Source organism: Cornus florida, unplaced genomic scaffold (genome assembly GCF_030987335.1).
Source record: "Cornus florida cultivar Cherokee Brave unplaced genomic scaffold, ASM3098733v1 CherokeeBrave_3.0.0_Hap2_Chr06, whole genome shotgun sequence".
Lineage (NCBI taxonomy): Eukaryota > Viridiplantae > Streptophyta > Magnoliopsida > Cornales > Cornaceae > Cornus > Cornus florida.
In genome coordinates this window covers 95341935-95367490 of record NW_026775576.1, presented here as the reverse complement: position 1 = coordinate 95367490, position 25556 = coordinate 95341935, and the positions used below count along the sequence as shown (strand labels likewise).

Below are 25556 nucleotides of genomic sequence, written 5' to 3'. Positions count from 1 at the left end.
TTCAGGTGATGGATCTATCTTAGTGTCGTCTCTTGTTCACAGCGCTTTACATTGATACCTGAATCTCCAGTGTCCTGTTCTTGTGACCAAATAAACAAATGGAAAAATGGAGTTAGCACTCTATGAGCTAATTAAAGTAGAAATTTTTTTTTTGGAAGGTAAATTGTGAGTAAATATAGATGTATAAAAAATGTACAACTAACTAAAGTAGATTAACAGCAAGAAGACCTAGAAACAGTTTGTATGAGATCACCACTGATTTCTTATGAAAGGATTGCTCATACAAGAAAGATGTATGATCATTTACGGGTCCAATGAAGGTTGTGCTTAGGCCAGATTGTTAATTTTCTAAGTCGTCGTTGTTATTCGAATAAGAATGGCAAAATCTACCATAAAGTGGCATTGCAAAGCATGATGACTGCAAATGTGATGCAAAAAATTGCAGCTTATATAATATTTTGGAGATGCTTCTAAAAACCATGAATGCATCGTATTAGTATATGACCAAAAAGAGTGGTGTATAATTTATGAAGTATATTGAAAGGATCTACATCCATACAGAAAATATTTCTTTATTTGCATATGCATATCTATACATCAACTTTAGATATAACATACAGAAATAAAATGGTACACGTACAACAATTTCAAAAATAAAATTGACAGGATCAAATAAGAAAGGTGACAGTCTGTAGTGGCCGGCTGGATAAAAGACATTCTGGGATCATCAGAAGTGCAACAATATCTGCAGCTATCAATGAGTAGATTGTATCAGAATCAAGGTGCTAAACAATGAAATGACATTGACCCTCAGGAAGGCATCCTCCAAAAACACACATTCGTAATCACAAAAAAGTTCCAAGTTCTCTCTCTCATGCTAGGTATTCTGCCTATCCATTCGTCCAAGTATTTGTACTTGGACAATCACATCATGCAACATCTACAGAAACATCTAATCCTAGCAACACCGACACATCTAACACTATCATCCAATTTTATATTAGACAGTAGCTGATTTCGCAAGAAAAAACACACAGGCAAACAACCCAGTGAATTGAACTTGAGCACAAAGAAAGATGATCCAAAATAAGAGGTAACGTCCATATAACTAAAGTAAATGACTCAGACAAGGTAAAATAAAAGCTTAATTTATTATATAAATGCTTAAACATGAGCCATAACAACATAGGAAGGAAAAAAAAAAAAAGAAAACGAAAAAAGAGCATATGACAACATTTTGGCACACTAAAATTCGCACCCTCTCCTTGCTAATTAATACTTATTTACAACTTTCTCAAGTCCTCTCTGACCATAGAGATTTGCATTGCTCGAACTGTCCTGCAGCCAATGCATATTATGCATTGCTCCTGAAGGATCCCAGAGCTTTAAGTGCTGTTGCTCTCAAAGTGAACTGGTGGTAGAACGCAGCGATGGCAGCACCGATGAATGGTCCAACCCAGAAGATCCACTGAAACCATAACATCAGAGAGCAAATATAAATTGATCAGTTTTGGCCTTGATCATAAGAAAAACACACAGAAATTTAAGATAAAAAAAAATAATAATAAAAAAATAAAAAATAAAAAGTAAAACAATGAGAATAAGCAGAGGAGGGAGGGACATACTTGATCATCCCGTGCTTTGTCCTTGCCATATATTACACCAGCTCCAAAGCTTCGAGCTGGGTTAATACCGGTGCCAGTGATTGGGATTGTGGCCAGAACCTTTAATTCAAATAAGAACCCAGTCGATGACTATTTTGTTTTCTTGAAAATTACTAGTGTTGAAATAACAATGACATATATACGAACACATGGTACACAGGAACATGGGAATCCCGGGCGCTTCTTTTGGGATCAGTGGCCGAGAAGACAGTGTAAACGAGAACGAAAGTGCCTATGATCTCAGCTGCCAACCCTGTGCCTGTGCTGTACCCATCAGAGAGCTCGTTGGCACCTCCACCATACTTGACATAGTAGGGTTTCTGGAATGCCTTCACCAACGCACAACCACATATGGCCCCTAGACACTGAGCCACCATGTACATCACAGCTCGGACCAGAGACACCTCCCGAGACAGAAACAACCCAAAGGTAACTGCCGGATTGATGTGCCCTCCTGCACATTTCAGCAAAACCATGATCAATAACATGATAATTAAACTCTCAAAAATTTCATGAACCAATAATATTCCACATCTATGGCCTTATCAATAAAGAAACTGATAAGAAATTTTTTTCATATGAATGAGAAATTGAGCAAACTAGTATAATTGCAATTAGCTTATAAAAAATGTTGAAATCCCAATAGCAAATTGACTCACCAGAAATACCGGCGGTGCAGTAGACAAGGATGAAGATCATGCCGCCAAATGCCCAAGCGATGCCGAGAATGCCGACGCCACCACATCCGTCGGCGTTCTTGGTTGGATCAGTCTGGCTCTTGTAGCCAATGACAGTGAGGACAGTGATGTAGAGGAACAAGAGGGTGGCAATGAACTCGGGGCTGATGGCTCTGTAGAATGACCACTTGGTGAGCTCGTCCGGGTCAATGCAATGTCCTTGGCCATTGGCTTCTTGTGTGAGTGAGCTACACAGATGCTAAAAAGAGAGATTGGTTTTGTGATGGGAAGAAGAGTTGAAAGTGAGGAGCTATATATAGCCCGTATGTATGTATATATTTATGGTAAGGTAATGTGGTGGTAGTGGTCTACTAGTGTGGAAAGAGTATTAATTGAACTTTGTTTTTTGCCGCCCATTCCTTTTTTCCTTTCTTTTATTTCTTTCACTTTCAATGACCCAACCTTTTACTACTCATCCATTTATCTCAAAGCTGGAGACATAATGTAAGTAGAACTATCCATTCAACATATATATCTACGTACATGGCGGGAAGTAAAACACACTCCACCCTACCAATAAAGATAAATTCAAATTGTATTTCTCTCTGTCTAATTCAGATGCTATATATCTCTTTTTTAGAAGGTGGTTCATTGTTCTGAGTCCTACTAAGATAATACTATAAGTGCATGTTTAATTGCACGTGAACAATTAAAATATATATATATATATATATATATATATATATATATATATATATATTTTAAAAAAAGGTACATACTTCACCCACTTTTGTCTACTAGAAATTTAGAAGTTTATCAATGGGCTCTAATGTAAATGATATATCTTCTCCTGAGAAGATTGAATGTTCGAATATGGGGAAAACAAAAATATAGGGCTGTTTGCTTGAATTTTGGAGAAAAAGAAAAAGAAAAAAACAGAACTCTGTTTTTAGGATGCTGAGAGGGAAAAAATAAAAAAAAATAACAAAAATAAGAAGAAAAAGAAAATCAACATCGCTACTACAATAGTTGTATTGGTAGTCTTAATTAAAAAATATTAGTAGTTAATACTAAAAACATTATGGGCAGACCTAGACCATTAAGTGAGAGGGGGTAATAATGATATTTTTTTAGTAATTTCAGAGAAGCAATACTAATATTGTAGGGTATATAACTGAAAAGGAACAATTTAGTAAAGTATATTAGTAAAAAACAAAATTCCAAGGAGGCAATTCCCTCCTATGCAGGAGCGTCTCGATTATGCTCCTTTTGTTTATCCTAACATGGGCATTTCCGTTTGTATGTTTGGACCATTGAGCTAAAATAAAGTATTTCTTATATATCTTGAAAGCTTTCTGTCATCTTAATGTTTGACGCTGAATGTTATACATTTTAGTCTTTTTATTTATATGTTTTATTAATAGTTTATTTGTGATTTTATATTGTTTTATTATTTTTATTTATTTTAGGACTTTAATTATAAAATCAGTCAAGACAAGTGATTCTGAGCTTTAAAAGATGGCATTCCGTAGGACCAAGGAATGTTGAAGATCCAAATCTAATTATATTTAGAAAATAGTCCAAAAGATGCCACAAGTTGATAAGAATGGAAAGAAGAAGAAAATGAAAAGTCACTCTCCAAAAAGGAAACTTTCGCCAAAGTTGGTAACTTGAACCCGTTTTGGTAATTTGGCGGTATCTCTCTCCTCGAGTGTCAAAACGGCTAAATTCCGCGTTGGTTGAAAGGAAATTCGAAGAGCTATAATTTTGTATTCACGATGATTCCATAAAACAGCTATTTACCTTGTCAAAATTAGGCTAAAAGTCTGTAGGAATTTTGAAGTCCTTATTTGATAGAATTCTATGTATGTCTTCTATATGAAAAATGGAACTTTAGTACTGATCTTTTATTATTTAAAGAGAGTCCTCTACAGCATTGAAGCATCATTTTAGGAGGAACTTGAAGCTGAGATCAGAAGAGAAATATTCAGAAGCAAGAAGGGATCAATCCATGACGATGAAAATGTCTTCCTCAACCATGAAAAATTTCACTCCAGTCATGCTTAGCTAAACGATTTGCTAGGGTTGTGATATAGCCCTAACTTAACACATTGGTTTGGTTGTATTTAATTATTGGAGAACAATTTTTATCATGCATGATTGTATAATCTATAAAATTTTTAATTGACTTTTCAACAAGAATCGGTTTTAAAGTTTTAATTCAATTACAAATATTTTTCTATCTTGTCTTAGATATTTTAATCTTTTGATTGAACACAACTCATTTACTTCTTGTAGTTGTGAATGAGATGATTACACAATGATTTTTATCCGTTAGAGATGTAATGTTTCAATTTGTCTGCATATATACATAATAATATTATAAATAATTTTGGTGGGACCCACCCTTTTATAAGTTATGTTTTGGCTTAAGGGTTAACAGACCATCAAAAAAAAAAAAAAATCTCTTCTCTCTGCCGCGTCTTCTCTCTCTGTGTGTACTGTTTTTCTTTTTTCTTTTGCAACCTTAAAGGTTTGATTAATCTTCAAACTCTTGGTCATATTAAGTGCCGTTTGCGGCAAAACGGAAAGCATGGCGAGCTCTGCACGTGTGTACCAGCAATTTCAGTTTTGAGCAACCTAGGGAGTCTGAAAAATCTTGACCCATTTTGAGGGTTTAAGGTGGAAATTGGGGGTTTTGACTTAAATTGAGGTGGAAATTGGGGGTTTTGACTTAAATTGAGGTGGGAGTGTTTAATCCACAATCTCTTAGATTTTAGTGAATTATTTTTCATAATTTGTGTTCTAATTTGTGTTATTTTCATATTTGTTATATGTTGTATATGAGATGTGTATATATATATGTTAGTTGTTATGTGATAAAGGACCATGTTACATTGATGTTAAATTTCATACCTATATGCTGAATTTTATGATTTTGAAGTATGATGTAAATTCTTAGAATATTCCGATGAGACATGTATATTGTAAATGTTTGACTTGTAAGAAATAAAAATTTCTTTATTGGTACGTCATTGAAATGCATAAGACATATATGCATTCATTGGGAAAGAATGGGAAAATTGATTTGAAAGAAATGAAATGGATTTTGGGAAAGAATTTTGAAAAGGATTTTGTGAAAAAACCCGACCGCCTAGGAGTTGCCTAGGGACCGCAGCATTAGTCAGGCCTAGAGGGACTAGGGAGACCGCCCTACTGTGGTTGAGTTACTTGGGCCCCAAATGACGCCATGGAGTTGCCATGGGTCAGGGACAGTAGCTAATCCTCCTCTCATGCCACCATGGAGTTGCCATGGGATGGCTTCACTAACGGTTTAGAAATGATAATGGAAATGGTTTTGGGAAAATGGGAAGTGACATTGCATGGCACGACATTTCAGTGCATGGCATATTTATTTGTGGTGTTGGATTAATGATGTGGTATTGTAGTTATACTTTTACTCCCGGCATGGTATGATCTCAATTTCCTTATTCTTATTCATTGTGTAGATTCACAGGGTCTCAAGAGGTGTGCCTTAGGCAGGGCCGGCCCTGAGATTGAAAAAAATTTGAGAAACCCTAAGCGAACTTTAAATGTGAGGCCCTCTATACATAAGTTTCACAAGCGCAAAAAAAAAAAAAAAAATTATAAAAGTGCAAAATTTACATTAAAGTAAATGTAACCGTCTTGCATTTTGAGTTGCAAAATCATCAATTAAAGTGCTCAAATCAACTTTCTCCAATACATCTTTTTCAATAGACAAGATAGCTAATTCATTCAATCTCTCTTGTGTCATCGTCGACCGCATGTAAGATTTGATTAACTTCAACTATGAAAAGCTTCTTTCAGCAGATGCAACTGTAACTGGGATAGTCAATAATACTCTATATGGAATGCAAGCATTTGGAAAACAATAACCTAACCTTTTTATAAAATCCAATACTTCAATTGCCTTTTTTGTTTCTTTCGGTAAAGCTTCTCTTAAGACTTGTAGCTCTAAAGATAATTTAGTCCCATCAATATCAAAAACCATGTCATGTTTTAGAATATTTTCAAGGTTATGACATAAACACTTTAAACTATCATTATTTAGAGACTTCAACCTCTCCAAATTAAACAAAAATCCAAAAGAGTCATCATATTGTTGAAATTGTTCAAATCTACTCTTTTGTGAAGAAAGAGTTTGATCAACTATGTATATAAAGTAATTAACTTTAAACGATTTTTCGGTCGATTGTGTCATCTCTTCATTAGCACTCTCGTCAAATTGTTTCTTTCTACGAATGGCACGTCTTTCATGAAATAACGGTTCAACTTCCATTTCAGTTGCGATCTCTTTAGCCTCAATCATAGCAGATTTAAACCCATTTTCTCTATAAGTTTCAAAAAAAGAAATGAGTCCTTTTAAGAGATCTATAGCAACATCAATTTGCATGTCCTCTGTTTGAATGATTTTGCTTACTTTGTTAATAACATTCAATATATCAAACCTGTAACGACCCGAACCCGGGGGTCCGAACCGTTAACCGGGTCCTGACTTGAACCTGAGGTCATTTATGTCAAACCTAACGTTTCTATAGTCAAAACAACACATTTAGGATCAAAACTAAGCTCTCCCAAAAGATTAAGACAAAATCCAAGAGTCAAGAGTGGATTACAAAGAAGGAAGATCAAGAAACCCAAAGCAGAAGCATTTCGGTCGACCGAAGTAAAGCTTCAGTCGGCCGAAGCAGACCCTCTTGAACCTGTCAACCGAAGCTCTTCATCGGTTGACCGAAATGAGAGAAGCTGAGAGTGTGAGAAGATGGTTTGGTCGACTGAACCCTATTTCGGTCGACTGAAACAGGAGATACTGAAAGGGTTCAAATGGTTCGGTCGACCGATAAGCTATTTTGGTCGACCGAAATGACTCTTTTGAGCCTGGTCCTGAATTTAGCATACAACTTTGTAAAAATGGAAGAGAAGCAGCAATGGAGACTTAGCAAGGGTTTGAACTCAAGATAGGTCATCAATCAAGTGTTACTCTACGATCACAAATGAAAGAACTAACCCGTGGTCACATTAAACATCATTTACAATCAACTGCATAAGTTTAAAACATAGACTTTATATCATGGATAATATAGATAAAAAATGAGTTTAAACTTCTAGTTACATCATTACAGACCAAATGAACTTACTATATCTTGTTACACGTACTACTTAAAACAAGTTCAAACTCTACAAAAATACATCCAAAATGTTCTCCAAGTGCCCTCGAGCCTATGGTGGATTATCATCCGCCAACTCCTTGCCATGTCCTGAAAAATGTTAGATATAATGTGGTGAGTGAATCGCTCAGTAGGTAGCACTTAAGACACGCCTCTTGTGTCCCTATGAATCCATACAAAGAATAGAGCAATAGGAAATATGGTCATATCATGTCGGGAATACACAACATAATAACAAATTCAATATAACCAATTCAATGCAATGAAATGCAATGCATGCCAATGTCACTCCCCATTATCATTCCAAAACCATCACTTTTAAACGGTTAATATAACCCGCCCTTTGATGACCCCGCAGCGACACGAGAGAAGGATTGGCTAGTGTCCCTGACCCTTGGTACCCCCGTGGCATCATGTTGGGCCCAGCTGGCTCAACCACGCTAGGGCAATCTCCCTAGTTATCTCTAGGCTATATTAACCCTCCGGCCCTTTGGTACCCCCGCGGCGATCGGGTTTTCATAAAACATTTTCATCAAACTTCTTTCCCAAAATTCCCCATTTTCATTTTCATAATCAATTCTTCCCATTTCTTGCCCAATGTAAATGCATAAATGCATTAATGTCTTAACAATGTTCATCATTTCACAATTAATTCAAATTTGTCCATTAAATATAGTTCACAAGAATTTCAAAGGAATCTATCACATGCTCGCATACCTCAATAATCTAACATTTTAAACATGCATAATTCAACGCATGAGCATGTTCATCACATAGATCAATTAATTCACATAATCCCACAATTAATAAAATACATAACAACTAAACAATTGTCTAAGAACTACCCAAATTAAGCATGCTAATTAGCCATTTATGAAGAGTTAACTGATTAAAGCATAAGAACATCATGGATTAAGAACCCCTACCTTGATTTCAGCAAAACCCTTAAAATGGGTCTCCAAATTCGAAATCCAAAGGGAGGCTCAAAGCTAAAATTGTTGGTATGAATACAAAGGTCTCGTCGTTAGCTTCGTTTTGCCGCAAACAGCTTCCAAAAACTCCAAATATTGAAGTTGCAATCAAGATTTGAAGCTTGCAAATCAAAAGGAAAAAGAAAAGAAGAAGAAGAATGAGAGAGGGAGGGGATTACGGGAGAGAGAGAATGAGACCACATAAGAAATAGTGGTGGGTTCCACCACCAACCTTTGACTTTTCCCTTTCTCTTTCACTTTAATTCCACACCACACACATACATATAAATGCACCACCTACAAATACCACTTAACCCACATAAATTAAAGTGCACAAAATACAATTGGACCCAACCACAAAACGCGAAAAGATAGAAATACCCTTGCACCAATGAATTACCGGAAAAACGAAAAATGCAGAAAATTGGAAACATTACAAAACTAAATAACCATACCAAGTAAGAACTCAAAATTCTTAATTTCATATGTAGCTAAGCACTCAGCATCACTCTTTGTCTTGGAATCTTCACTAGTATTTGCTAAGTGAATTAACGCATTTCTTATATTTGGAGCTTGAAATCTTGTTGCTTTAACACTTTCTAGTTGACCTTCCCAACGTGTTTATGATGGTGGCTTAAGTGTAAAACCTTTAACATTGTCTGTGAGAACTTTCCATCGCTTTGTGGAAGATGAAAACAATGAATATATGCGTTGCACAACTCTAAAAAAAGATGATGCTTTAGAACAAGAGTTTTCCATATCACAAAGTGCAAGATTAAGACTATGACAACCACACGGCGTATAGAATGCTTTAGGATTTATATCTAGTAATCTTTTTCGTACACTTTTGTGTTTCCCTTTCATATTAGAACCATTATCATACCATTGTCCTCTTACGTCACCAATATCAAGTTTAAGAGCTTTCAAAGCATCTACAAGTTCATCAAAAATCCCTTGCCCTGATGTATCACCCACTTTTAGAAATCCTAAAAAGAACTCTTCCACATATATCGGACTTGCTGAAACATTAACACATCTTAATATAAGTGACATTTGCTCTTCATGACTTGCATTTGGAGTACAATCGAGAATAACTGAAAAATATTTTGCTTCTTTAACCCTTTTAATGATTACACATTTGATTTCATTCGATATCCGAAGAATAAATTCATTTTGAATTTTGTGACTGAGATAATGGTAATGAATTTATTTATTTTGAATTCGACGAATGTGCTCTTTCATTAATGGATCAAATTCAGCAATCATTTCATTATGCTTAAAAAGTTTCCATTATTTTCTTCATAAAGCTTCTCATTGTCCCCACGGAATGCTAAACTATTTCTAGCAAGAGTTTTTACAACGGAAATTATTCTCAATAATACTTGCCTCCAATGTTTTCTATCTTTGTTGATTTTTTCTTCCACACTTTTATCGATTGTTGCATTTTTTTGTAATCTGATTTCTAATTCAATCCAATGCCCCATGTTAACAATGTGTTCACGACTAGTCTCGTAACTTTTAAGTTTGTCACTAAGATTTTTCCAGTCATTGACTCCTTCATTTGCCAACTGAGTTTTTTGTTCGTTACATTTAAGCAACTTACAACAAAAGCAATAGACTCTGTCTAAAGAACTCGAATAGATTAATCATCTCCTATTATGTTTTTCACCGTTTGACAAGTGTCGAATGTAATATGTAGAAGAGAAATGTCTATTTTTTGAATTTTTAGGAAAAATTTTAAGTTTAGCATCTCTTAGAGGACCTCTTTCAACTAATAAATCTCTCATTTTTTTATTAATATCTTTCCAATTTCCTGGATCATTAATGTTCAAAAGAAGATTATCATTCTCATTCAAATATTCTTCATTTATCAAATCTTCAAGTTCATTTACATTTTCTTCATTTTGATTCTCATTCCTATCTTCATTCATTAAATATCCATGTTCATTGAGATTTTCTTCATTTCTATGTTCTTCATTCACCTAGTCATCAATTAAACTCTCAGTTTGTGCATTGTTCCTAAGAAACTTATAAATAGCACCTTTTTGAGATTGAATCAACTCTTCGTCTTCATTTTTTTTTTTTTTTTTTTTTCTTTTTTTTCATACCCAGATTCAAATTTTCTTGTAGACATAATTGTAAAAAAAATCTTGAAATCTTAGAAATCTAAATAATAGGAAACATAATCAACATAAAACTAAACTTTAAAAAAAAAAAGAAAAACAAAAAAATGCTTTGCTGAAAGAAAATATAGATTACCTCAATGGCTCAATGATATGTCTTCAAGTGAAGGATTGCTCATGAGTTGTCTAAATGATATGATTTACAGAAAAACAAAAATACATCGTGAGATGTCTAAATAATATGTCTTCAAGTGAAGGATTGCTGGATTGAAAGTTTGGAACTCTTGTATTACAAATTTACAACAAATTTATTGAGTTCACAGTTCACATAGAAGAATATAACAAATTAAATCAAAATAACAAATTTCACTATCAACGGGCGCCTAATATTACTTTTAGAAGTATCAAATGATCAAAATATGATGATGGTACGGGAGAAATCTGTCTAAGACTCTTATTAATTTTTATTTATTTATTTTTTATTTTTTAATTCCTAGCATATTTTTTCTCCTCTGTCATTATAAATTTATTCTTATTATTATTATTATTATTGTTGTTGTTTTTTCATCTTCTCTATAGTTACAATTTACAATCTCACTCCAGAAGAAGATTTTGAATATACTTATATTTTATTAAAGAATTTATTGGAGCATTAGACCAAATTATTATAAATCAGTTTTTATTATTCTATAACTTAAATTAGTTTATAGTTTTATTAAATTAAATTTATTGAGACATTGTCATAAATTTAAAAATAATAATAATAATAAAAGTTATAATTGTGATAACAATTTATAGCTAACATTGTATAAATAATGCAATTCATCTTCTGATTTTTCTTTTCTTTTGACTTGACTTGAAAATCATTTTTCATTGTTTATAATGTCATTAATTTATGCTGTAATAAGAAGTAAACAAGTTCTGCACTTGTCCTAATAAAAGCATAAATCCTTTAATTTTTATATGTTTAGTTTGGAGAGATAACTTATGTCGTGGACTCATTCACATAATTAAAGTACGAAATTTTTATTTATATTGTTAAATATGACTATTGGAAAGCACATACCTAAGAATGGCAGGGAGGCAGATTATCCACAAAAAGAGATTGAATAGAGAGAGATTGAATGGAGGAAGCGAATTTTCCTGCAATTAAAGATTCAAATAATTAATAAGAAATATTTAGTGTGTGTCAGTATGTGTATATATATAATATATATGTGTGTGTATCACTGTATGTGTTAGAATTTAGAAAAAGTAATGGGATGGGTGAGAGAAAGAGAGAGAGAGACTTGTGGAAAAAGAAGGCAAATGGCAAGCCGGCAAGAGAGGCGACGATGTGATGACAGTGATATTTTTAATTTTCTGTTTTAAACTTTTGATTTTTGAGGAAAAAAAACTTGCAGTTGTAGACTTGTAGTCTTCAGTCTTGCAGGGAGAGAGAGAGAGAAAGGGTACTTGAGAGTTGAGAGCCTGTTGAAATTCTTGAGAATGAGATGATAATGGCGGTTCAACTGCTTTACTGGCATTTTTCTTTTCTTTATGTCTTTTTTTTTTTTTTTTTTTTTTTTTTTTTTTTTTTTTGAGGCCCTTAAATGATTTGTTGGATTACAAAATTTTTATTTATTTATTTATTTTTGTGGCCCATTATTTATGGGCCTATAAATTTTGAGGCCCTTTAAAAGATTTGTTGCATTTGGTTAATTTTTTTTTTTTTTTGGTGGCCTATCATGCATGGGCCTCAAAATTTTGAAGCCCCTTAAAATCTGAGGCCCTAGGCGACCGCCTTGGTCGCCTTGGGCCAGGGTCGGCCCTGGCCTTAGGCATTACCTACTGAGCAATTTTGCTCACCCCTATTATTTAACATTTTTCAAGGCTCAGAAAAAAAGTGACGGATGACAATCCCCCGCAAGCTTGAAGAAGATTAGGAGTTGTATTTTGTTATCTTTTGTATCTTAATCCATTTTTTTTGTATTGTCTCAAACTATGTAAAAGAATATTTATTTTTGTAAATCATGGCCCTGTAACATAATTAAGATACTTGATTATTTTTGTTATAAACTGAGACCATGTAAATGCTTAAGTTGAAGGGGATGACGATGATGGGCTAATTTGGGAAGGTTGTTGATGTTGTGGTATTGAAGAATACATTATATTTCTTTTGTATTGTGTGTTGGGGTAGGTTGGATAGGTCTTGAAAGGCCGTTGTTTTTTTTTTTTTTCATTTAAACAGGTTGTTGTAAGAGCATTTTTAGCGGAGGTCATGCCGAATTTTTTTTTTAAAATTTATTATTTTCGGTATTCAGTTTAGGGTCGTTACAAGAGATTTGATGGATTGTGCCTAGAAAAGATAGACCATGCTACATTCTAGAGTAAAGTAGTTAGGTAGATGGTTTATGTCAATCGAAGATAGTTCATGCTTAGCTTCAAATTATATTATTTTATAACTGAATTAATATGTGCTTGTAGCTATGATTAATTTCCTGTGCATGTTATATGATATATCTTCAATAAATTGATACAATTAACTGGTGGTACGACGTTAATGGTGAAGTTATTCCCCTAGTTCTCTATCTCTATTTTCTACATCCTATTTAATCATTACTCTTTAGTTTATTTTATTTTTTTACTTAGTTAATTTAGAATTAATCATCACAATTCGATTATCCTACTTTTAAGTTATTTGGAATTTAAGAAATCTGTTGACAAACTTAATTTACATAAGTCTCTTGGGTACGACACCCTTACAAGTAAACTCTATCTGCAAAGATTCGTGCACTTGCGAGTGATACATATATATCTCACAACACTTAATTATGCTTTTATCATCTTAATAGTTTTAATCACCATGAAAAATCAACATCATTATTCTTATATTTTACTAATATAATTTGTTATAACATGAAAATCATGATATATAAATATATGTATATAATTGAAACCATACCTCCTCAAAATGTAACATTTATATTACACTCCTTCACTTAAGGAATAGGTATTCAGTATGCTCGACACATTGGATACATTATAGCTATCCGCGTTATACACGTGCAGACATAAACATTATGAGATCCCTTCATAGTGCACGGGGCACCGCGTACATCTTATATTCCACTTAAAAAGCATAAATATAAATAATTATTATGTGATTTGAGATTATATAATTAGGACCATTTAAGTTTTGACACACTCAAAATTATATAATTTTGAACGTTGATAAAAATACAAATGATGGACGAGTCAGACGTTTGGGAACCATAAATTTCGAGAATGTAGAAGTTACTCGTCTAATGGTAGCAAATTTTTTCCATACTACCTAAATTTGAATTATGATTGGACCCACAATTCCAATGATGGGCATGGACAGCAGAGGTCCAATCCTCAAGAGTATTGTGAAACATCACAGTGACCGACCACATCATTCATTCACCACCACCGTCCATGACCATGAGTCCACATCACCTCCTTTGATTCTCCCAACAACTACTTTTGTAACACGTATACCCAATCCACAGCCTCCTTCAGTCCATGACCTCCCCAATAATTAGTGCTAAATCAAATGCTGTTATAATCACCAATCATCATCCAAGTTATTACTTAATCGTATTAATTGGAAAAAATAAGAAGACAAATTTAGAACTCTTGGTTGGTGGCCAGACACGTGTCACACACGTGGAAATTATGCTAAAAAAAATTGTGCCCAGCATGTTTTGATTTTTAATTTAGTGGTCGGTTGTCATTTTTTTTTTTTTTTGGTTAAAGTAAATTTATTTTTGAAACACCTTTATAATAAACTCGGCCTTTTAACAATTTGATTGAGAAGTGATACGAGTTGGCTAGTTTTTTAAAGATTTCGAGCCTAAATAGAAAAAAAGTAGACTATTTGGGACAATTATCCTTATTGGGATTAGCATTCCAAGTTAACCAAGCTCAATCTCACGCATGACTGTACATTTTTTTTAAGGCACTAATACCATTTATAAAATTTTTATTTGTTTAATTCTAGGATCTCGCACAATAATTGTAGTCAATTAAATATATAAATATATTTGGGATGATATTGAATCATAACTTCTTTGCCTGTAAACATTTCATTTGAATGAATATTAGCAATAAATTGGGTTAAGTTACTAACAATTTCAACCAAATATTATAGAAGATGAAATTAAAAGACAATTTGTCAATAAGAACAATACTTGCCTTAGGTCGCGTAAGGGGGAACCTCCTTCTTGGCCCAATAAAACATCAAAAGTGTTAAAGTTTTAAAATAAAATAAAAATTATGAATTTAGGGAATAGAAACTAATCCTCCCCTCTTTCTCTCTCCCGCAATTATATATATACAAATACACACACATATATATATATATATACATATCCCTCCTTTGTCTTCAAAGGACCTTAGTGTCTGTCCATGGCTGTCACTTCCACTGTCCGCCCATGGCCACCTAGAGTTTTAAAACCCATATCCTTTTACCAAATCCACCATATGATCAGGAAAAAATAAAATAAAATCCATATATGTCTGTAATTCATTTCCTTCTATCATCATCTTCTTTTACAATAAACCCATATATTTCAATCAATCTCAACAATCATTGTTAGTTGCCAAACTCAAGACCAAGTACTCGCCTGCAATTTCTGGGTTCGTTCTCGGAATATGATGCTCTCAATGGAGAGAGACGATGTTGATTCCCAACATCTCCATCAATGGAGAAAGACCCATTATGCACCAAATCTGATCAAAACTAATATAAAACCTATTTAAATTGGAATCCTTTTGATATCTATCATATTTTGATATTATAGTTTCACAATTTCCCTTCATCTCCTTCAATTTCAATTTCTTTTTGCCCCAGGAAATACTGATGATGAGATGGAAAGAGAGAGGAATGTGGATCAGTTTTTATTCTCCGTGATCGTCATTTTTTTTTATTTTTAAACTTTAATATTTGTTAATATTTTATTGGCCACTTTATCATAAGTTGGAGGTATCTTCTTACGTGGCTAAGGCAAGCATTAAATGAAATATTGGAGGAGAGTACAAACGCTGAACCCCTGAAAACACAAAACCTAGCGCTCCGCTGCTACGCCTCCGTAAACACACTCAGATCGAATCCCTCCTCTCTCTGAAGTCTAAACTGAACGCTGCAACAAAGGAAAAATACCCAAAAATGGCCTACATTCCTGCATCAAAGCCATCCCATTTCAAACCTAGAGTTTACTCTGAACTGTCTAGGTTTTCAAATCCATTTTCCCGTAAATCCCTCTATTTCTTCTGCTCCTCATCTTCTCCAGAACCCCCAATTGACACTTCACTCACCTCCACTAACTCAACCCCGAACCCAAATTCAGATGCCACCATTTCGCCATTTCCAGATGTGCCGGAAAGCCCGAAGGTCGAAGAGAGGGCGAGTCGAAGAATCCCAGGAGGTAAGCATCGAAACCAAGAAACTTTACAGAATATTATATGTAGAATGATGGCAAAGAGGGCTTGGACAACTCGTTTACAGAACTCAATTCGAAAATTAGTACCTAAATTTGATCACGAGCTTGTTTATAGTGTATTGCATAAAGCCCGGAATGCGGAGAACGCGCTCCAGTTCTTCCGGTGGGTTGAGCGAGCTGGGTTGTTCCAGCATAATTTAGCAACCCACTTGAAAATAATTGAAATTTTAGGTCGAGCTTCGAAGCTCAATCATGCCCGGTGTATACTACTAGATATGCCGAAGAAGGGTGTGGAATGGAATGAAGATTTTTTTTATCCTGTTGATTGATAGTTATGGTAAGGCGGGAATTGTTCAAGAGAGTGTAAAGTTGTTTCAGATAATAGAGGAGTTGGGTGTGGAGAGGACTACAAAATCGTATGATACTTTATTTAGGGTGATTATGCGCAGGGGGCGGTATATGATGGCAAATAGGTACTTCAATAAGATGTTGAGTGAAAATATAATGCCTACTCGTCAGACATATAATGCTATGATTTGGGGTTTCTTCCTTTCTTTGAAGGTCGAGACTGCGAATCGATTCTTTGAAGATATGAAAACTAGAGAGATTTCGCCTGATGTAGTGACATATAACATTATGATAAGTGAGTATTACCGGGTCAAGAAGATGGAGGAGGCCGAGAAATTTTTTGTGGAGATGAAGGGAAGAAACATAGAGCCCAATGTGATAAGTTATACCATCATGATTAAGGGGTATGTTTCGGTCGGGCGACTTGATGATGGGTTGAAATTGTTTGAAGAGATGAAAAGTTTTGGGAAAATTACATATAAATGGAGTCAAAGTTCCATATTTACTTAGAGACCGAGTCAAAGTTCCATATTTCTCTAAAATGGATTGCTGAGGTGGCACATAGTTTTTTACTGTTTAGAAAATTGTGGTGCCTAAAATGCCCTTCCCTAACAAAAAAGTAGTATCTTCAGTTCAAAAAAGTAGTACCTTCAGAGAAAAAGTAGTACTTTCGCGGGTGTTTAAAAAATATGGTACCTGGACGCCAAAAAATAGTACCTTCAGTTCAAAAAAGTAGTGCATTCGAAGAAAAAGTAGTACCTTCGCGGAAGGGTATTTTAGGCACCACAATTTCTAAACAGTAAAAAACCATGTGCCACCTCAGCAATCCATTTTAGAGAAATATGGAACTTTGACTCAGCCTCTAAGTAAATATGGAACTTTGACTCCATTTATATGTAATTTTCCCAAAAGTTTTAGTATTGAACCGAATGCTTTTACATACTCTACTCTGTTACCTGGGCTCTGTGACGCTGAGAGAATGAGTGAGGCTCATAACATTTTCAAGGAGATGGTAGGGAGATACATTGCTCCTAAGGATAATTCAATCTTCATGAGATTGATCTCTGGCCAGTGCAAGGCAGGTGATTTAGTTGCAGCTGCAGATGTGCTCAAATCAATGACTAGATTAAGCATTCCAACAGATGCCGGACACTATGGCGTTGTAATTGAGAATTTTTGCAAGGCTGGGGTGTATGACAGGGCAGTTAAATTGTTGGATAAGCTTATTGAGAAGGAAATCATCTTGGATCCCAAGAGTACTTTGGAGTTTAGTTCATATAACCCGGTAATTATGTATCTCTGCAACAATGGCGAGACAGAAAAGGGTGAAACCCTTTTCCGACAATTAATGAAAAAGGGTGTGCCGGATCCAATTGCTTTCAATAATCTTATCCGTGGGCACTCAACAGAAGGGACTCCTGATTCTGCTTTTGAAATTTTGAAGATCATGGTCAAGAGACATGTTCCTTCGGAAGGAAGTGCTTACAAGTTGCTCATTGAGAGCTACTTGAAGAAAGGTGAACCAGCAGATGCTAAAACAGCTTTCGACAGTATGATTGAACAAGGACATCTTCCAGATTCATTACTATACAGGTCGTTAATGGAGAGTTTGTTTGAAGATGAGAGAGTTCAAACAGCAAGCAGGGTGATGAAGACTATGGTGGAGAAGGGGGTGATGGAGAACATGGACTTGGTTGCTAAGATCTGGGAAGCTCTGCTCATGAGGGGTCATGTTGAGGAAGCTCTTGGAAGACTTGAACTGCTGATGCATGGTGGATGGGCACCTGATTTTGATAGTCTTTTATCCATTCTGTGTGAGAAAGGAAAAACCATTGCTGCTCTGAAGCTTTTAGATTTTTGTTTGGAGAGAGACTGTAACATTGACTCCTCAAGCTACGATAAGGTGTTGGATGCTCTTTTGTTAGCCGGAAAAACCCTCAATTCATATTCAATATTGAGTAAGATAATGGAGAAAGGAGGAGTCAGTGATAGGAGTAGCTGTGAGGGTCTGATCAGGAGCCTCAATGCGGAGGGAAATACGAAACAAGCTGATATTCTTTCAAGGATGATGGTGGGAGGGAAGACAACCATTGGCAGTAAGAAAGGGAAGAAACAAGCATCTATGGCATGATGATATCAATATTTGCTTTTCTTTGTTCTTGCATGTCTAAGGTGAGAATTTATGTTCAGTTGGACTTTGAGAAAGGCAACGAGAGGTTTCGTTTTGAGCAAAATAAGTTAAGGAATTGAATGTAATCTGTTTAATTTTTCCATTTTAATCCAGGGGTTTAACTCATTTATGCAAGCATCATGTTTGTTATTTAGTCTACTTTCGACTGAGAAGAGAAGAAAGTCTACTAAATGGGAAGCAATCCTTCTGATGAGTAAGATCAGGGAGTTCATGGTTGTGAGCTTCACTTTAATTTATTTTTTGTAGCATCCCATGGAAGATGTTTCAAGTGCCCTTTTTTTTTTTTTTGGGCAGCCCTAGTTTCACTCATTGTTGAAAACACTATTCTGAAAGTTTTTTTTTTTTGGTCACCCACTACTCTGAAAGTTACTTGTTTGTAATTGTGGACTTAATATTTTTTCCTATAGAGGAATTCATTTACAGAGTTATATTTTAATCGGGAATGTCCAACCTCATACTAACATCAACAAATCATGCGCAAATGTCCGTACACTGTCAAATTTACACACCTAATTTAGGAGTAAAAAACACCCAATTTTGACACCTAATATAAGTGTAATAACACCCATATAATCCAATATGTAAACTTAAATTACTGACAATAGAAATCCGTTATTTTACATGGCGCAATAATTAAACAACAATTATCATTGCATAAACAGAAAAAATGTGGTTTGAAGGTTTGCACCAAATTATGTTGTGATGTGATTTTATTGCCGAGCTCCAAACTCATGAATTTGGTAAAACCAAATGAACTTTTCCTACTTCATTTGTAAAGCACTTAATCTTCAATTTTATGCTGGAAAGTGCCCTATATAGCTTCACAAATATAGTGATCAGAGTTTCTTGAATAAAATTCAAGGTTTGTTTTCATCAGATTAATAGATACTGTGTACTTAAAATGTTTAATAATTTCAGTGTCACTGCTTAAAATTTGAAAGATATATATACTCGTCAAAGGTGTACTACCTTGACTAGTGAAGGATCTCAAAATTTGATAGGGTTTATGGTAGCCCCCACCAAAATTTATATATATATATATATATATATATATCCAGTTCAAGTGTGATATTTAGTTCGTGTTCATTACAAATGAGCTTTTCAATACCAAGAAGATGGTTGAAGCATTATATAAGGGCAAACCCCAAATGAAATATATGCAAATAATCACCAAATTCCTCCATAACAGAAACGAAGTTTCTTTAGTGCGTCCCCAACACAGGCATAGTGCATATGCATTGCATAGTAACTGCACAAAGAAGGAAGACGTGGTGACACTGACAAAAATAATGTCAGATTACTCGCTAAGAGGAGAAGTTGATCATGCAAAAAAGATTTTTGAACAAATGGGTCACAGAGATCCTCTTTCTTGGAATGTGATGATCAAATGCTATATTGAAAACAACAGGGTTGGGGATGCAAGGGAACTGTTCGATGAAATACCCGAGAAGAGTTTTGTTTCTTGGAATTCCATGATCATGACTTGTGCCAAAGAAAGAAAGACACACATTGCATTGAAGCTCTTTGTTGTCATGGTGGATAAAGATGTTAGTTGGACGGCTATTGTTACAGCGCTGTCTCAAAACTCGCGAATTAAAGATGCGTGGGGTTTGTTTAGGCAGATGCCTGAGCGTAATTCTGTTTCATGGCCTTCAATCATATCGGGTTTTCAGCAAAATGGATTTCCTGCTGAAACATTTAGTGTTTGCAAAGAAATGTTGGTAGTAGGGATGCACCCAACTTCACATTCATTTACTAGTGCTTTAGCTGCTTCTGCTGATCTAGCAATGCTTTCGGTTAGTGAGCAAGTCTATGCTCAACTCCTTAGAAGAGGATTTGATAGCAACCTTCATATAGGGAATTCGGCCATTTCTATGTTCGTAAAACCAGGCAGTTTTGATAATGCATGGTGCGTTTTTGTGGACTTGCCCAAACGTGACCATGTTACTTGGAATTCTATGATTATGGGTTTTAGGCAGCATGTTTATTGTGTAGAGGCTGTAATAACTTTTCATCAGATGCAAAAAGCTCAGTTTTTGCCTGATCGTATCAGTTTCTTGGGACTTCTACATGGTCGCAGCCATTGTGATTTAGTCGAAGAAGGGAAGCAATATTTTAACAGTATGAAGATGGATTATGGGATTCCCCTGGACCTGAGCACTATGCCAGCATGGTTGACCTATTTCCACGTTCTGGGTTGTTTAAAGAGCATATGACAGTATAATGCAAATGCCCAATGAGATCACACTTATCTTTTGGAGGACATTGCTGACTGGATGTAGGGTTTGGGGTGAGTTGGAATTGGGTCTATATGCTGCCGGTTGGATTTTAGAGCTAGAGCCTCACAATTCAAGTGCATGCCTGATGATTATTGACATTTATGCATCAGCTAAGAGATGGAAGGAAGTGGCAGAGATGAGGAAACAAATGAGGGAAAGAGACGCAAAGGGGGAGTTGAGTTGTAGTTGGGTTGAAATAAAGGGGAGGAATCATTTATTTTCTACCAGGGATGAAACTCATCCCGAATCGAAATGTATCTACTCAGCCCTTGAATTGTTTTCTTCTGATATCGCGGAGTGTGTCGGTCTTTAAAATGCATGAATATCAGAAAGCTTTATCACAACATGAAAGTAAGAGCCATTTCTTGGTGCAATGGTCTGAAACCCACATAGGTGGAACCAATACTGGAATCAGAATAAGAGATTACGTCCATATAACTAAAGTAAATGACTGAGACATGGTAAAATAAAAGCTTAATTTATTATATAAATGCTTAAACATGAGCCATAACAACATAGGAAGAGAAACACCAAAAAAAACAAAAAAAAAAAAAAAAAAAAAAAAAAGGGAAATAAAAACAGAGCATATGACAACATTTTGGCACACTAAAAACGAGAGCCGAGACCAGAATGCTAAGAAAATTGGCACCCTTTCCTTGCTAATACTTATTTACAACTTTCTCAAGTCCTCTCTGACCATAGAGATTTGCATTGCTCGAACTGTCCTGCAGCCAATGCATATTATGCATTGCTCCTGAAGGATCCCAGAGCTTTAAGTGCCGCTGCTCTCAAAATGAACTGGTGGTAGAACGCGGCAATGGCAGCACCGATGAATGGTCCAACCCAGAAGATCCACTGAAACCATAACATCAGAGAGCAAATATAAATTGATCAGTTTTGGCCTTGTATCATAAGAAAAAAAACACAGAAATTTAAGATAAAAAAAGTAAAACAACGAGAATAAGCAGAGGAGGGAGGGACATACTTGATCATCCCATGCTTTGTCCTCGCCATAGATTACAGCTGCTCCAAAGCTTCGAGCTGGGTTAATACCGGTGCCAGTGATTGGGATTGTGGCCAAATGAACCATGAACACGGCGAATCCAATTGGAAGTGGTGCCAGAACCTTTAATTCAAATAAGAACCGAGTCCATCACTATTTTATTTTCTTAAAACTTGCAAATGCTGAAATCACAATGACATATATACAAACACATGGTACTTACAGGAACATGGGAATCCCGGGCGCTTCTTTTGGGATCGGTGGCCGAGAAGACGGTGTAAACGAGAACGAAAGTGCCTATGATTTCAGCTGCCAACCCTGTGCCTGTGCTGTACCCATCAGAGAGCCCGTTGGCACCTCCACCATACTTGACGTAGTAAGGTTTCTGGAATGCCTTCACCAACGCACAACCACATATGGCCCCTAGACACTGAGCCACCATGTACATCACAGCTCGGACCAGAGACACCTTCCGAGCCAGAAACAACCCAAAGGTAACTGCCGGATTGATGTGCCCTCCTGCACATTTCAGCAAAACCATGATCAATAACATGATAATTAAACTCTCAAAAATTTCATGAACCAATAATATACCACATCTATGCTAAAGAAAATGAAACCACCAAAGAATTTTTTTTCATATAAATGAGAAAATGAGCAAATTCATGATTTTCGGGATTTCCATGTTTCTTGAAAAATTCCATAAATATGAGAAATTGAGCAAACTAGTAGTATAATTGCAATTAGCTTATAAGAAATGTTGAAATCCCAATAGCAAATTGACTCACCAGAAATACCGGCGGTGCAGTAGACGAGGACGAAGATCATGCCGCCAAATGCCCAAGCGATGCCGAGAATGCCGACGCCACCACATCCGTCGGCGTTCTTGGTTGGATCAGTCTGGCTCTTGTAGCCAATGACAGTGAGGACAGTGATGTAGAGGAACAAGAGGGTGGCAATGAACTCGGCGATGATGGCTCTGTAGAATGACCACTTGGTGAGCTCGTCCGGGTCAATGAAGGGTGCGGGAGGTGGGTCTTGGTAGTCCTTGGCGGCGAACTCGCCGACCTCAATGTCCTTGGCCATTGGCTTCTTGTGTGAGTGAGCTACAAAGATGCTAAAAAGAGAGATTGGTTTTGTAAGATTGGTTTTGTGATGGGAAGAAGAGTTGAGGAGCTATATATAGCCCATATATATATTTGTATATATGGTAATGTGGTGGTAATGGTGGAGTAGTGTCCTAAGAGTATTAATTGAACTTTGTTTTTTGCCGCCCCATTCCTTATTTCCACTATCTTTTATTTCTTTCACTTTCAATGACCCCACCTTTTTGTACTCATCCATTTATCTCAAAGCTGGAGAAATAACGTAAGTAGATCTATCCACTGAACATGTATACGCACGTATGTGTGTGTGAAGTAAAACATACTCCACTTTTATTTCTTTCACTTTCAATGACCTCTACGGTATACTTGCTCTTCCTAAACCTAGAGTAATGAATAATTTAGATCTATATTTAGAATTGCGGTTAAGAATTAAAGTGGATAAAATCAAGATACGATCATATATATAATTTTTATTTTATTTTAAATAATCATCTATAATTTCAAGTCATAACTATGCAAAAGAAATACAAACACAATCTTAAATTTAAAAGTTATAATTTTAAAGGAATGCATAAAAAATTATTTAAATATACTTCTCTTTATTGTTAATTATACATCACTTCAATATATAAATAAATAAATATATATATACACACACACACTGGTTTCAAACAAAAATCTAGAATAAAATTGTGTTGCCATCGGCAACTTCCAAAAGAAAATCCTAAAGAAAATCCTTGAACGATTCGGGAAAAAGTAAATTACTCCAAAAAGGAAATCTGAGTGAGAGTTTGTCTCTCGTCTTCGAAAAGGAAAACTAATTATGCCATGTCTCATTAGTGATAAAATCATGAAAATCATTTGCTGATGTTTACCAATTTTCATATATATATATATATATATATATATATATATATATATATATATATATGATAAAAACCCTTCTATTACATCTGTAACAAGGGTCATTTTGTCCCACATCGGAATCGGATGGGAAAGAGATTGGGTATAAATGGGTGGGTATGCAGCCTTACCTAACAGTTCGAGCTTTTGGGTAAATGGGTAAGCGCCCACCCGTTACAGTTGGTATCAGAGCCAAACCCAGTCCTTGATCTGGTGCCACGCCAAGCGCCCGGCCCGGAAGGCGTCCGGTGAGTCCACCCGGGTAGGCAGGGTGGCCCAACCGCAACGAGGGCGTTGCGAGTTTAGGTGGGGGAGAATGTAATAAGGGTCATTTTGTCCCACATCGGAATCGGATGGGAAAGAGATTAGGTATAAATGGGTGGGTATGCAGCCTTACCTAACAGTTTGAGCTTTTGGGTAAATGGGCAAGCGCCCACCCGTTACAATATCCCTCCATTTAAAGAGTAGGTATTCAATGTATCCGATTTACTAAACATATTACATGTGTCTGTGTTGTACACATGTAATATAATATCTTTGCATTGTGCACCAGGCACACTCATGAAACATGAGGTTTGCCAAAAGGACACTCAGATGAAAGTTAGCCTATTTTAGGACAATGGCATCTTCTCAAGTTTGATATAGCTACCAAAGACACCCCAACGTTAATGAATTGACATTTTTACCCTTTGACTTTTATATTGACCAATTTAAATGTTGGAATGACAATTATAAGCTCATACCCTTAACCATTTGTTTCCTTCTCCTCTCTGTTATCTCTTCCTCCCAACGCCAACACACACATACTATTACACAGACACACATATACAGATACATATATATATATACACACACATATACACACAACCACACATACACACATATATATATACACACACAAGGCGCAGGATTGTGAGTTTCCTCAACTCTTTCTTCACAGCCGGAAACTCAAAAAAGGCCAACATCTCTGGCGGATCAAAGACAAGCAGACCGGCGATGGATCGAAGACACCGTCGATGAAGAAGACAAGTAGATCGGCGGTGAAGTGTTGTGAGGTCCTCCTGGTCCAAGGGCAAGCGCCGGAGTTAGGGACCGTCCGGGAGCCATCGCGTCGAATATAGGCAGAACCGGAGCTGTGCCGGCGGGGACAGGCGCTGCCAATTTCTTCAACAGGTGGGTCCGAACAGATCTGGCGGATGCGAATTCATCGTTATTATCCTTGGCTTCAAAGCCGACTTTGCCTCCTCTAATGGGTGATGGCAGAGATGAATCGGTGGCGGCGCAGATAAGGGTGATAGCGAAGAGCTTCAGCTTTGATGATGTCGGCTGTGATGGAAGCGGCGATGAGCTTAGTGATGTGCAAGGCTGAAGACGGTGTTGTCATGGCTCGGCCGTGGATGGTGACGATGGCGAGATCAGCTTTGGATGATGGTGGCCGGCTAGCAAGTACGGCCAGAGAGAAAAATCCGACGATGATGGATTCACTATTCTGTAAAAAGCAAGATCAGCTTTGTGTGTGTATATATATGTATCTGTATATGTGTATCTGTGTAACAGTATGTGTGTTATGGTGTTGGGAGGAAGAGATAACAGAGAGGAGAAGGAAACAAACGATTAAGGGTATGAGGTTATAATTG

The 25556-nt window shown here is 36.0% G+C and overlaps 2 protein-coding genes and 1 pseudogene across 3 annotated transcripts; 1 reads left to right on the top strand and 2 right to left on the bottom strand.

The window, feature by feature from the left end:
• Positions 1 to 1265: 1265 nt before the first annotated feature.
• On the bottom strand, positions 1266 to 23118 carry LOC132313051 (aquaporin PIP2-2-like). 2 transcript variants are annotated; one of them, XM_059811665.1, is made up of 4 exons: positions 22699 to 23118; positions 22134 to 22429; positions 21893 to 22033; positions 1266 to 1468 (listed from the first exon to the last, which is right to left on the bottom strand). In XM_059811665.1, exons 1-4 carry the CDS (start codon positions 22994 to 22996, stop codon positions 1355 to 1357), a joined length of 849 nt encoding a protein of 282 aa, XP_059667648.1. In that variant the 5' UTR covers positions 22997 to 23118; the 3' UTR covers positions 1266 to 1354. The 2 variants fall into 2 exon arrangements, with proteins under 2 accessions (XP_059667648.1, XP_059667647.1); XM_059811664.1 differs by lacking the exon at positions 1266 to 1468 and adding an exon at positions 21370 to 21762 and having other exon boundaries at positions 22699 to 23107.
• Positions 1477 to 9575, bottom strand: LOC132313791 (probable aquaporin PIP2-5). The gene is made up of 3 exons (XM_059812737.1): positions 9406 to 9575; positions 2324 to 2589; positions 1477 to 2118 (listed from the first exon to the last, which is right to left on the bottom strand). The coding sequence occupies exons 1-3, from the start codon at positions 9573 to 9575 to the stop codon at positions 1778 to 1780; spliced, it is 777 nt and encodes a 258-aa protein (XP_059668720.1). The 3' UTR covers positions 1477 to 1777.
• LOC132313050 (large ribosomal subunit protein mL102 (rPPR5)-like) lies at positions 15445 to 19046 on the top strand (annotated as a pseudogene).
• Positions 23119 to 25556: the final 2438 nt, after the last annotated feature.

Coding starts and splice junctions, on each gene's coding strand:
- LOC132313791 (XM_059812737.1), bottom strand. CDS start 9,575: ATGTCACTTATATTAAGATGTGTTAATGTTTCAGCAAGTCCGATATAT. Junction 2,590..9,405: donor GGTGACGTAAGAGGACAATG/GTATGATAATGG, acceptor GCATCTGTGTAG/CTCACTCACACAAGAAGCCA. Junction 2,119..2,323: donor CTGCACCGCCGGTATTTCTG/GTGAGTCAATTT, acceptor TGAAATGTGCAG/GAGGGCACATCAATCCGGCA.
- LOC132313051 (XM_059811665.1), bottom strand. CDS start 22,996: ATGGCCAAGGACATTGAGGTCGGCGAGTTCGCCGCCAAGGACTACCAA. Junction 22,430..22,698: donor CTGCACCGCCGGTATTTCTG/GTGAGTCAATTT, acceptor TGAAATGTGCAG/GAGGGCACATCAATCCGGCA. Junction 1,469..21,892: donor ACAAAGCATGGGATGATCAA/GTATGTCCCTCC, acceptor TTATGGTTTCAG/TGGATCTTCTGGGTTGGACC.